The 13602-nt window shown below is 27.6% G+C and overlaps 2 protein-coding genes across 3 annotated transcripts in view; one reads left to right on the top strand and one right to left on the bottom strand.

Moving 5' to 3' along the window:
- The window catches only part of Arp1 (Actin-related protein 1), a 21911-nt gene extending 19583 nt beyond the window's left edge, over positions 1-2328 (bottom strand). Inside the window, 1 exon segment of the mRNA XM_067270485.1 lies at positions 2216-2328. Within this exon segment, the coding sequence (XP_067126586.1) occupies positions 2216-2263 (48 nt within the window). The 5' untranslated portion in view covers positions 2264-2328.
- Positions 2058-13602, top strand: part of Su(fu) (suppressor of fused) — a 24211-nt gene continuing 12666 nt past the window's right edge. The window contains exons 1-3 of one of the 2 annotated variants that reach the window (XM_067270481.1): positions 2058-2177; positions 2773-2948; positions 13235-13369. In XM_067270481.1, coding sequence (XP_067126582.1) covers positions 2175-2177; positions 2773-2948; positions 13235-13369 — 314 coding nt within the window. In that variant the 5' untranslated portion in view covers positions 2058-2174. Of the gene's footprint in view, positions 2178-2772; positions 2949-13234; positions 13370-13602 lie in introns of those variants that run through there. The other variant, XM_067270482.1, reaches the window with a different exon arrangement.

Below are 13602 nucleotides of genomic sequence, written 5' to 3'. Positions count from 1 at the left end.
TATTTATCACAAATCTCTTAGATCAGTGCTATTCAAACTGTGGTCCACAGACCATGATGGTCTGTAAACAATTTATCACTGGGCTGCAATGAGATTTCAGAGTCTATTATGTTAATAAAACTATTTTAAAATGTCTTTAAAAGTCTATTTTATTACTTTTGTTTTTCTTTATTATTTAAACACTTAGTTCTAGGGGTGACCCTAGCTGAATAGGTGATTAAAATTGGTCTGGGAAATTGAAAAGGCCAAAAAATAATTTTTTTTTAAAAATGATTAGAACCAAAATCTTTAATTGTATTTTTTTGCTAATTCATTCTAAAAAACTGCATTTGAACCCCACTCTCCCTGTTTTATAACTATTTTGTTTTTTTTTTTTAATTCCAAAAACTACTAGTCCACAAGGGATTGGAATAAAGTCTAACAGGAGTGTCCTAGAACATAACAGCTTAATGTCTATGCTTTTTATATTATTATTATTATTTTTAGTAATAAGAACACAGTATATATATAATATACAAGTGAAATCAACATATTTACTAAACTTAGACTAACTACTTTGCAATTATATATGTATTTTATTTGCTATTAACATCTAGTACTCATTACACTGTCAGACAGCACACAGTTAATACAAGAAAAGTTATGGACATTTCATTTCTAAAATAAAAACTACCAATGACATGGATTTTTTTAATGACCTTTCTCACTCAATAACATAATTACATCCTAAAAATTGTTTATAACAAGTAGAATATTTTAGTTTAATCCAAAAAATAAATAATAAATAATGTTCTTTTCCTGAGTTATATCCATGTAATTTGAACAACAATATTGCAAAACTCTTCTATAATGCTCTAGAACCATACTTAGTATCTAAAGATTTCCATCTTTTTTAATTTCCTCAGCAAAATATCATGAGTGATCAATCAATATATCAATATTCATAACAAATGAAATAGTTGAAAAAGGTAGATCATTTCATTCCATAGACATGAAATCTCTCCATCTTGCAAAAAGACAAGCAAAGGACATTTCAGTACAGGACTGTTATGTTATATCAGCAAAAACTGATACTACAATCACAAAAAACTTGTACACACCTTAAAACTAGCATAAACATTTAATAAAAAGGTTGAAAACATTTGTTTGTTAAGTGTTTATGATGATTATAGAAGTTGAGTTTTAGCATTTTTGTAAAAAGTTCCATTTCACTTTAAATCTTCATAAAAATGTTAAAAATTTTATTATGCATACATATGGTAGAACTCCAAAAAGAACTAAATTACATTTCTTATAATAATTTCATGCATTTAGAAGAGACAAGACTTGCAATTTTGCTTACATAACTCAAAAAGATTTTCTATATAGTCATCACTATTTTAGTAGAGAATGACACACAAGAATCATTCTTAAAAAATGGGTAAAGGGTAAAAAAAATGTTATGTAAAATTTTTAATTTGTCCATTTCAGAATGTTAATACATATATTAACATTTCCTATCATTACAATCCTTTTGATTGATCATGCTTAAAGAAATATAAATTTTAATAAAATATATTTTCAATATTGAAAAAGTAATATTTAGAGAGAGTAAATATAAGTCATCATTTTTATTTATCTGATAAAATCCTATATACGAATGAAAAGTATGTAATAGTAATAACAAACAATAAATTCAATTTGTTATCATTAATTACAACAGAATTATTGTTATGATTATATCACAAAGACAAATTTCTTTCATTTCTAATTAAATAATGCCCGACCAATGTTACAAATGAATAAATCAATCCGGAGCAATTATATCTTCTAACAAAGCATATTAACATTACAATAGACTTGGAGATTCCATTGATTCTGTATTGTATTGTGTACAATATGGCAAATGTATGGAAATGTTATAAGTTCATTTAGAAATTCAAAATGTTATGGAGTTGTTCTGTGAATTCTTTTGATAAGAGTTTAAAAAGCATTATCATAATGTAAGATGTACATATGGCAATGTTTTATATTTTTCATTTTTCATTTTATTCTAATGTTATTTAAACTTAAATTCCTTTAATTTATGTCAGAAATGCCAATTGAACTATGACTCATACCAAGATGGCGAGTTGTTAAATAACCCTAACACTTAATTTTGAAAATACTTGAGTAAAAGATTGTACCGAACAACCATGGTAAGAAATTCATATATATTCAGAGTTATCAAACTTACATTATCGATAACTACAGGTTGATTAACAATAACATCGTACGACTCCATAATTTCCAATAAGCAGAAGACGCCTGTTATTAATCCTGAAATCCAACAGAGGTCGCTAAACTCGCTCAAAACAATACATATAAAAAATTATTCACATTTCGTTTCGTATTTTAAAAATTTAATAATTATTTTAAAAAATTAATAAATAAATATTTTTTTCGATGTTAAAATTTGATACGAACTATTATTTTGTTTCTAAAATGCAAAACTCGAATAACATCAAACTGTAATTATTCCTAATAATTAATTATTGAAAAATTTTATATCATATATATTTAAAAAATAAATGTTTTGATTAAATTAATATTAATATAGAAAAATAAAATCAAATTGAAATAATAAATGTTTATGATAATCTTCGTCAATTTTTTAAATATATATTTATATAATCAAATTTAATCAATTTAAAGAAATTTAATTGAAATTTTTAATAAAAACATTATTTATCTTTTTAGTTTCATTATAATTAAACGCTTTCTTATAATCATTTTTGCGGTTATGTATTGTAGGTTAACAAAATGGATGTTGTAGGAGGAAGCGAATTGGGAATGCATTTTAATAGGAATTTAAGGTTTAATCCTCTTCCTGTAATACCTCCAGGTTTAGAATGGTTATATACAGCATGTAGAAACATATATCCACAACAACCCAATCCTTTACAAGTTACAGCTGTAGTTAAATATTGGTGAGTATTATACATGATATGCCCTACATTATGCATTGTGAGAAATATTTGACAACTAACAAAAATCCTGGTAAATAATTACCATCAATAAACATATGAAACAAATTGTTTATTTATATATAACCAATGCTATTTAAATTTGCAATAAAATCTGAAAGTATTTTACAAGTTATCAGTACTAAACAATGGTATATGATATATGATCTGGCTAAGTTATATATACAGTATTTTCAAAAATACACATGCTCTAAAATTAGGTTCTTGATTGGAGAATATTATAAGGATGCAAAAATATTGAAATTTAAAATTTACACCATTGAGATATAGTTTTAAACTGATAGGAATTACTTTTTAGTAATTTGTATATATATTATTGTGGTGCTTTTATGTTATGGGTTTGCACGTTGTGTCCCAATGTCGCGCTATGCTCTTTTGGGTCGCCAGCTATTGTGTTGCTTGTGGACTGATGCAACTTATCCTGTGGATTATGATTTCAAATAAGTTTAAATGATAAATGCAATTTTATGCATTAATGCAAAAATTAAAACCTAAGTAAGAAATTTTTGTTTTTATAATGTTAAATTTATCGGTTAATATTACCTATGGTAGTGAACATGGTGGCCCTTCCGTCTGATTGTGCTTCTGACGGACTCCTCCCAGACGGGAGCCGCCGGCAGGCTGCTGTGCATTTAACATTACTAGTTATTGATTCACGGTAGTTCTTGAACAAACTAAAAAAAGAAAAAAAAGGAAACGTCTACTAAAAATATAGTTAATCTAACGGAAATGAATCTAACCTAACCGAAGCACTGCTATGTTCGCTACCATTGGTAACATTAACCAATTTATCATGTTAATTTTCTATAAACACAATTGTATAGGGTGAACAAATGAAAAGTTTACTTGTGAGGACTATACTTAAGGTATACTCAAAAATGCTTACTAGTTACACTCTTTAGACTGGGTGTCATTCAAAAAGATAACCTATAAAATTTATGATGATTTATCGGTTGCTACCAGACTCTCTGAATTTCAAGGGTGGTTTAGAGAGTGACCAACCTAATACCGATGACGTCGTTTACTACTACCAACTACCCGAGTGGTAAGCATTTCTGAAGACCTCTTTAGTGATGTTGGGGTTGGTGACAGCTTACCAACTTGTCATACATCACTGATTTATTTATTTATAGTTTCAAATGTTATTTTTTGAATGTGTAGTAAATAAATGTTTAAAATTTGAGTATTTTTCAAGATGTACAGCAGGACATAGTTAATGGAGTTGCCAAATATATTCCTTATAAGTAAATTTATTATTTGATTTATTTATATATTTTAACTGATTTGTGAGACTATAATTAAAATATAAATTTCTTGCAATGTAATTAGTCTAGAAACTGTAGGGATGCCAGAAATAAAATTTACACCTTAAAATATGTTCCAGTAATAAATTTTAAAGTGAGAGTTTTATTTCATTCATTTATAAATTTCTTTAAACAAATCTTTTGTCTTTAAGTAGATATCATTTTGATTATAAACTAAAATATGCAGATGTAAAAGATAGTTATTATGAATAAAAATATCTGACATTTGAAAAAATAGTTAAATGTTCTGCTGACAACTATTTTTGCTGTGATTGCATAATGTATTTTTACTGAGTAAATGATCATTTTAATAAGTTTTTGAACTTAGTATACAAATATAAAAAGCCTTTATGTATTGAACTTTCATATCAAATATAAAATGTTTGTAATGTAATGTCAGCATCAATATCTTGATAGAAGCATGCACTAACACAATTTTTTGGCTATGGTGGTCAATTATTGGAATGAACATTTTAAAGTAATTTTCTGAGTGTTTTATCTGTAGTTTTTATTTTAATTTTTTTTGTTTGACATGATTTGTCACTTGCTGTATAACATTGCTTATAGATTAAAGGATTACTATAAAATCCTAATATTTTTATTTTATATCTGAATAAACTTAATGAATTTTTAGCATTCTATACAAAAGATGCCATTAAAGATTCTTCATTAAGTAAATAAATGGCTTAAGATTAACTTTATCAAAACTGTATACTGAAAATGTTTTATATAAATTTATATTTATTAAATCAGATTTAATAATATGAAACAAGATGATAATCTTATGTTTGGTTTATATTATTAAAAATAACAAAAAATAGGCTACACTTAGACTTCATAATTTTTACCAATTTTGGCTATAAGAAATCAAAAATAGAATTGTCAGAACATTTGAACATTTTTGTCATACAATTAAAATATTCAATTCTGTTTATGTAACTATTGAAAAGATTACATAGAAGTCAAAGTAAAAAGTATTTACTCAAAACACTGAAGTTCACATTTTAATATCTTAGAGCTTTCCTAGTATGTAAAATCATCTTTGGGGACATTAAGAATCAAAGTAAAAAGTCACATATTTGATAAAAATCACATTTTCAAGAATATGTTTAAAAGTATTTATTTAAGGAAAAGTTAACATTACAAAAATTAAAGTCATGAAAGAGAATTGTTTCCTAATATTATTTTTTAATTCAGTGTTGTTCAAAATGAATGTTTATAGACCATTGCTGATCCAGAAAGACTTTGCATGAGATTCATAGCTGTGTATGCTATATCCATTCTTTTGGGTTTTATTTTATTTTATTTTCAATATTTTACGTATTATCTTTCCCTTAAATGTTCATAAATCCTTTTTTCATGCCATTTTATATGACTACTCTTCAAATGTTATATTTGAAGAGTAGTCATATAAAATGGCATGAAAAAAGGATTTAGTCCTAGCACATTGTTTTATCACCTAGAATAGTTTGAAACATCTTATTTCCAATTACTTTGCTACAAAAAATCCTTATCTAGCCATAATCTGGCTGAATTCTATACCTAAGTTACAATTTGGACTAATTTCTGCTTTGATTTATATGGCAAGTAAATTAATACTTCAATAAGTTTCTTAATGATTAAATGTGTGAAAATGTAGAGTTATGTACTAATAAAATAGATATTTTTGTATTTAAAGTCTCTCCACAAATATCTGTTTTTCTAGATGTGCATTTTCTATGAGCTGAGTCAATATATACAAGCATGCAGATTCCACATTCTTTTGTGGTTTTGAATTTTGAATACAATTTCAGAAGGTTGAGAAAAGTAAAATTGGTGTACTTTTTGACTTGGGATAAATATTTTAAAATAAAAAAAAGGAGAAATTATTCAATTTTTCTTCATTTAAAAGTAATATCAGAATTATATTAATCAGAATCTTTCATTTAAAAATAATATGATTTTTAATGCATATATTACAGTTTAGACTCTTGAACAGTATCAAGCTTCTTCTAATCAAAGAGTTCTTTAATTATTCTAAGTTTGGAAAAAATTTTAAACATATATCATTACCAATCCACCAATAGCTTTCTATTTTTTTAATTTTTATTATCATATTTCAAAGGATTATGAAAAACAATGAATTTAAATAGAATATTATAGAGAAATTGTCAGTTTCTCTATTATAGAGAATAAGAACAATAATAATTATATATAATTTTGTTAAAAAATAAAAACACTGATTTTATCATTTCAATGCATTAAAATATTTTTAACAAAAAGAAAAGTATTGATAATATATTGAAATTTAAAAATGTTTTGAATTTCAATAAAAAATACATTTTAATTCTTTAATAAGTCTGAATGCTTTGTAATTAATATATTTTAAAGTAGATTAACTATAGTAAAATATGTATTTTGGGTTGCATGTTAGATTAGTCTAAGATATTTGCTCTTGAATTTTATACAATACATTTAATCTTCTAAAACATACTAAATATGATTATTATTTAAAATGAAGTATTTATTTAACAAATTTTTTTAGTGTCTAGAAGTTAGTCTGTTCTGATTTCTATTTAAAGTGTCATTCAGTTGTACTGGAACATTTTTTTTTTTTTTTGCTTTCAAACTAAAAAATTTTTCTTTCTTTAACTTTAAAGTATTTTACAGAATGTTTAGATTGTATTAATTTATAACAAACTTTAATATAAATGCTGTTATTAATAAATTAACATAGATAGTGACAAACATATGTAAGCTTAAGTAGAATTAGAATCATTACTTTTAAATAAAAAACAATTTTATTTCAAATAATTTTATCACCAAATTATTGGTAATATTAATAATAATAATAATAGAATGAAAGTTTATTCTTTTGCTGAAGTAACAAGTAATCGTATACCTGAAGATTGACAAGATCTTTTTTGATGTTTTTAAATGTATTTTCTATTTAAATACAGTACCTGTATAATAAAAATTATTTCTTAGAGTATTTGATTCATAACAGATTTGATAAATAAAATTAGTATTCTGTTTATAAAATGAAGTCAAATGAATTTCAAATAATAACTGGATAGATCAAAAAGTAATTTAATTATCATTAAGCATTTTAAATTAAATTTTATTACTTATTTATTATGAATATGTTAAAATATGATGTTATTTTAGTATTTGGGTCACTCTGAAAAATTTTAAAAAATTGCCAACCATTTTGCCAGTTTTAAATTCTTTTGCCACTCCAAATTATTTATTGCCACCAGTTTACTAATTAATTAATACAGGTGCTGATAGCCTTATCAGTTTGAAGTCTAGAAAGCAAAAGTAACATGTTAAGCTGTCACTTAAAAATTCAGAATTATTGAATAATTCTGAATAACATTTGATCACAATGCTTTACAGGTTCTGTCATGTCAAAATTTGTATATTTTAGACTACTGAAAAAAATATCAAAATGAAAAAGTTCCCAATCTGAAATGCTGGGTGGTATTGCATGAAAACTGCCTTTGGTTCTCATTGTCACTTCTGGCTTTCCTGTCCGAACTTGCTGTGTGACATTGTGACATCACTAGATGTGTGGTGCATGGGACTCTCATCACTCAGGAGCTCAGCATTCGGCTGTTTTTCCTGAAGTGTGCTTTGTGATACAATTTCATGTTGAATGTTGAAATAAGCAGACTACAGTTTTTATCATCACTTTAATAAAAATATCGCCAAGTGACGATTTTGGCACTATGCAGTCCAACCACTGAATATTGTTCATTTAAATTGCATTATAAAATGTTTATTTTATAAACTTTATGAATAATAACCAATCTTGGAAAAAATTTCCAATCTATATAGTATACTTAGACATTTCCCAAACTTTTGATTCAGTTATACCAAATGAATTGCAAAAAACCTTACATAATGAATTTGTTGTAAACCCAACTATAATAGCTTGGTTAAATAATTTACCTTTTGAATACCTACAAAAACACAAATAAATGATAGACCTATACTTCAATAACTTTTCTCCCCATATAGTAATACAACACGAATTTATCCTCAATAACTTGTACAGGTATACCTCGTCTTACGTCGGTAATTGGTTCCAAGAGAGGCGACGTAAGTCGAACTTACTTGTGTAGTTATGACGTAAGTTGTAGTTTTGACTTACGTCGTAACTAAACGCCAATAATGAGCACTTAAAGACCGCTAAATAAGACGACAACACATAAACACAGATGTTTTCACGTTTTGTTCTCTAAGATTTATGATGATTATACTAACATTTACTATAAATGTACATATTTTAATATGATTTTATGTGCTTTTAATGCTTTTCTAGTGATATTACGACTTCAATATTTGTGGCGGATGGATTCAAAGACGAATTAACTGATTTAAACTTGATTTTTATTTTTCCATATACTTTCTTGACAAACGACGTATAATCGGGAACGACATAACTCGAGAGCGATGTAACTCGAGGTATACCTGTACTTTATATCCTACATAAATAAAATTTTTGATCAGTTCTTATAATAATGTGTGGAAGACATTAAAGCTATTAACAGTGACTCAAACATTGTATAAAACAACCTGAATATTCTGTATTTTAAACTACTACATCTAAATCTCTTAATCAACTTCTGTAAAATTATTATTGATTTTTGTCCCAATCAGGATCCAACCCAACTTTACCTTTAAAATTTACCATCATGACCTCATTCTTGTCAACAGTATCAAAGACTTTGGTATTCACTTCTATTAAATTAACCTTCAAACATCACATTGACATCTTTGTTAAAGGTTTGGCCATAGCATGATTGCCAATACATTTTCTCTACAACAGTCTTATGCACAGTCTCCTTTAGTAACTTCCAATCATTAATTGATTAAACCAATGATTGCCTAAATATTCGGGCTAGAATATGGCTATAATCAAATAATTAATACAAATAAATTTGGTACCGAGGTAAGTGTTAGGTGCCATCTCTTAACTAAATTAATAGTTATAATTTTTAATAATTTAATAAATAATTTAGAACTTTCTGGAAGAAAATAACTGACCTGTGGTGGGGCTTGAATCCACAGCCTCCCCTTGCTGTGTGGTGTGCAACCAATTGCGCCACCCAGACTTTGTTTAATGTATTATATATACATTAATTGATTATTGCCTTCCAATCTAATATTCAATTTCTAATACCCAAGAAATTTCTAAAACATCTGCTTCTAAACAAATTACCAAATTTACCATGTATAGACTGTCCTGACATTGTTTTTTCATGTCTAGGCTTCCTGTATTTAGAAGATCAAGTTGTATACTTTGATAGAATCCTCACTTACAAATTTTTTAATGGTGTCATTTCCCCTTTTTATTTTAATGTACACATCCTAATAACTCATTTTTTGTGTTTTTATCCTCCATTTTTCAGATTTAATATCCTAAAAATCATTTTTTTTTTTACAAATTCATTAACCCTATCAAAAACACTGATAGAGTTAAAAGGAATTTTATAAGAATGACCTATTATATCTAGACTTTGGTAAATTTAAACAATACTGTAGAAAAGTACAATATGTATTAGAATTCATTATTAATGTTGTTATTGTTTTTATTTTGGGACAGTTTGTTGTTTGCTTGAGACGGTTCATATTGCCTAAATGTCTTCTCCTTTCTAATACTTAGTAGATAAATAAAGTATATGGGTTCAGATGCTAAAAGAAAAGTTAACAGTTTGATGTTTAATATTTTATTATTTTTTCAATATTGTGTGATAGCACAAATATTGTAATATTATTTAGTTAAAGTAAGGTGACCAACTTTTTTATAATGAAAAGGAGGACACATAAATTGAAGGAAAAAATATTGTAAATAAAAGAAACATTTTATTCATTGCAATAATAATACACTATAATAATCTCTACTGCATGCGCAGTGGCGTAGCTAGCATGGGTGACACCCGGGGCGGATATCGTGGTGTCACCCTTCTTAACTGTTTTATAAAACAGTATCAGATTATTGAATTGTAATATGCTCGCACTCGAGCAAACTTGAATGCTATATCGAATAAGCAATATCATCACATAGGTTTATATTGACTAGCGTGAATCTGTTGACCTCTTTTTTTAGTCATGGGTTGTTGGGTCGGTCGAACTTTCCATGACTTAATGTTAAAGCGCGTTGTCAAGGTTTATTTCGCAACTTATTTTTTCACAGTCGGGTGACACCCGGGGCGGACCGCCCACAACGCCCTCCTCGGTACGCCTCTGTGCATGCGTATGTGCCGTGTTGTGTTTTGGTAAAAAGTAATTGCATTTTGCTGCACTGTACTGAGCCTTGATGAACTGTCATGTCAAATACAAACACATCACATCACATTACATGCAATGGATCGGCTCGGCATCAATCAAATATGGAGATTTACAGATTAATCTTCAAATATCGAAAAGGAGGACATTTAGGAGGACACTTTTCGAGGGAGGACAGAACTTACAAAAGGAGGACGGTTGGTCACCTTAGTTAAAGTGCAAGAAACACTAATAATATCATATGTAAATGAAGTTTGCTAATTAACTTTTAGATTGATAAGGAAAGTGAGAATATTGTGAGAAAAAGCAGGGATCTACAGAATTCCTATTGTTAACATAGAAGTAAGCAAAAGTTTGAAGAAATAGGGATTACTGAAAGAATACTTATTGGTATTTATAAAAATTCAGATATTCTCTTCTTTATTGGAAACAGTTATATTAATCAAATTTGGAAAAGAATATTGTTTATCAACTTAATTTTATTAAACACGCTATGACGAAAGTGAGATACTTTCTACTTTTAATTTTTTTTTTATATACAGTATATTACTAAAGTCATTTTAAAAGTAAACTTGCAACTTGAGTCTGGTAGGAAAAATTCTTTCCAAGTAGTTAATTATTTTTAAACTCATTCTTTTTAAAAATTTTGAATATAGAGAAAATTTTGAATTTTGAATATAGAGAAGAAAATTGATTGTAAATTTGTTGTTACATCTATCTTTCTTTACAGTTTTGACCAGTTTAAACAAAGACTTATATAAATTCTTGATGTTTCTAAGACACTATGTATTTCTATTGTACAGTTTGTCTTAAAATTCTTGATACTCTGTACATAGGTGCAACTTCTAGAATGTAAGCATCTGGAGTAGAGTACCAAACACACAAAATTACTAAATATAGATACATAGTTAAGAAAAAAAGTTAGTTTGCAGAATTTTTCTCTGGAATGAGATAATGTTATTTGTAACTTTTTACAAAGTCGTAAATTCTTATTTTTATTATTCAATAATATATTGAATATATTTACTTAAATGTGTTACCAGAAGTACTGTATAAAAATAGTTGAATATTAATATGAAAAAAGAAGAGTTTTTACTCTATAACAGGGGTGGCCAACAACTCGATTGCGATCGACAGTCGATTGCAAGCCAATTTTGGTCAATCGCTAGTGATGTCTTGACTTAATGTATTATATTTGTAACCGAACGCAATTGTGTGCATGCAGTTATGACTCGACTCATAAGCAGTGAGTGCACTTCGTACTGAAACAGTGTATAAACATAGTATGTATTTCACACTTCCCCCTCTCCACTTAGACTATGCCTATGACAACAAGTCGATCACGACACATTTTTACAATAAAAAGTAGATCTTATGTGCACAAAAGTTGGCCACCCCTGCTCTATAATATAGTTTAAAAATGAGAGGAAAATTTAAGAAATAAAATTATTGATAAAATCTATGATTAATGTTATTAATGACATGTACAGATTAGAGAATGTTGTATGCAAAAGTCTTTTGTGATGTTTTATGAATTTATCTTGATAATTTTAAACTTATATTACATTAGATAAAATAATTTCAACTAACAGATTTGTTATTTTAACTTAAATCTTTTGTGACCAGAGGGTCAGTGACTCTTTGATGTCATGTCTCTACTATGTCCCATCAGCCAGACACAGAAGTCGCAATGGCTGTTTAATTTCATTCGAATTCGTTACATGAGTAGTTGCATGTATAGGTGGTTGGATTCAGGATGGAGGAGTGTGAGACAGCGTGTTGGAAGCAAGACACTTAGATACTAGGTTAACAAAACAAATACCCATTTATTTTTTGTTATATGATCTACATGCTAACAGTAGCAAACAAATAGATATCAGATACTAGAGTGACATTGAAACTTTCACGAAAGAGAGAGTTTACATGAAATCACATGTTATATATACCTGGAGATAGAAGAACTTTGTGGATGGGATGATCATTCTGTTGGCAGAAAGGTTGACAATCAAGATTCAGCACTATTGGGACAGTTTGAAGAACGTTGAAATTTCTTGTCCTGGAGTCAATGATATTCCTTTATCGGAGATTCCTTTTTCAGAAGAGATGGGTGATATTCCTCTATTGGAAGAGGTGATGATTGGACTATCTCATTGGAGGAGCAGGCAGTGACTTTAACTATTGAGGAACCAGCGACAACTGCCTGAACTGGCTGCTATTCATCATATTAAAATGATAAAATATGGCCAGGAGGGCAGAAGGTCGCAGGAAAACGTCTGTCAGTGATGAGAACACATAAGATGAGATGCTCTTAGGTAGAAAAGTTTATAATTATTGCTGCTGACAATATTGTATTGACTAACTTTTCCCTTTTCGTTGATTAAACTTTTGTTCATGAAGTCTGAGTTCTCACACTTTTATACTCTGTTCATATTGAGCATTTCTTTGAATTGAATAACTTTATTAATATATTTCAAGTGTTATTGTGTAAAATGCTTTTATTTGTAAGATATAAAATTATTTTTCTTCTTTATAAAACTTCAATCATTTATGTAATATTTTTTAAAAATACTTTAAAATTATTAATTTTATTTGCTTTATATAAATTATTTTGTATTTTGATTATTTATTTAATTATATTTCAAATTATTTCAGGTTGGGTGGACCTGATCCTTTAGATTACATTAGTATGTATGCAAACCCAGGGATTCCAGACAAAGGAATAAAACCACATTGGCATTATATTAGTTTTGGGTTGTCTGATCTTTATGGAGATGGACGAGTTCATGAGTTTGTAAAATTTTAATTTATTCCAAAAATTATTTAATATAAATTATAAGCTATTACTAAGACTAATACCCAATCTTTTGAAACTTGGCTATATTATTATTTATTGGCAAAGCTTAATAAAAAGCCAGCACTTCCAAGTTCCTTGGTTCATCTTCAGAGATATATATGTAGTGTTTATGAAACCGTGCCGGTGCTTATTCTGCAACTTGAACACAAACTATATGGTGTATTTT

Source organism: Centruroides vittatus, unplaced genomic scaffold (assembly GCF_030686945.1).
Source record: "Centruroides vittatus isolate TY-2023 unplaced genomic scaffold, ASM3068694v2 contig_371, whole genome shotgun sequence".
NCBI classification, from domain to species: Eukaryota; Metazoa; Arthropoda; class Arachnida; order Scorpiones; family Buthidae; genus Centruroides; species Centruroides vittatus.
The sequence above is the reverse complement of the archived record's forward strand: the minus strand, read 5'-3'. Positions and strand labels throughout refer to the sequence as shown.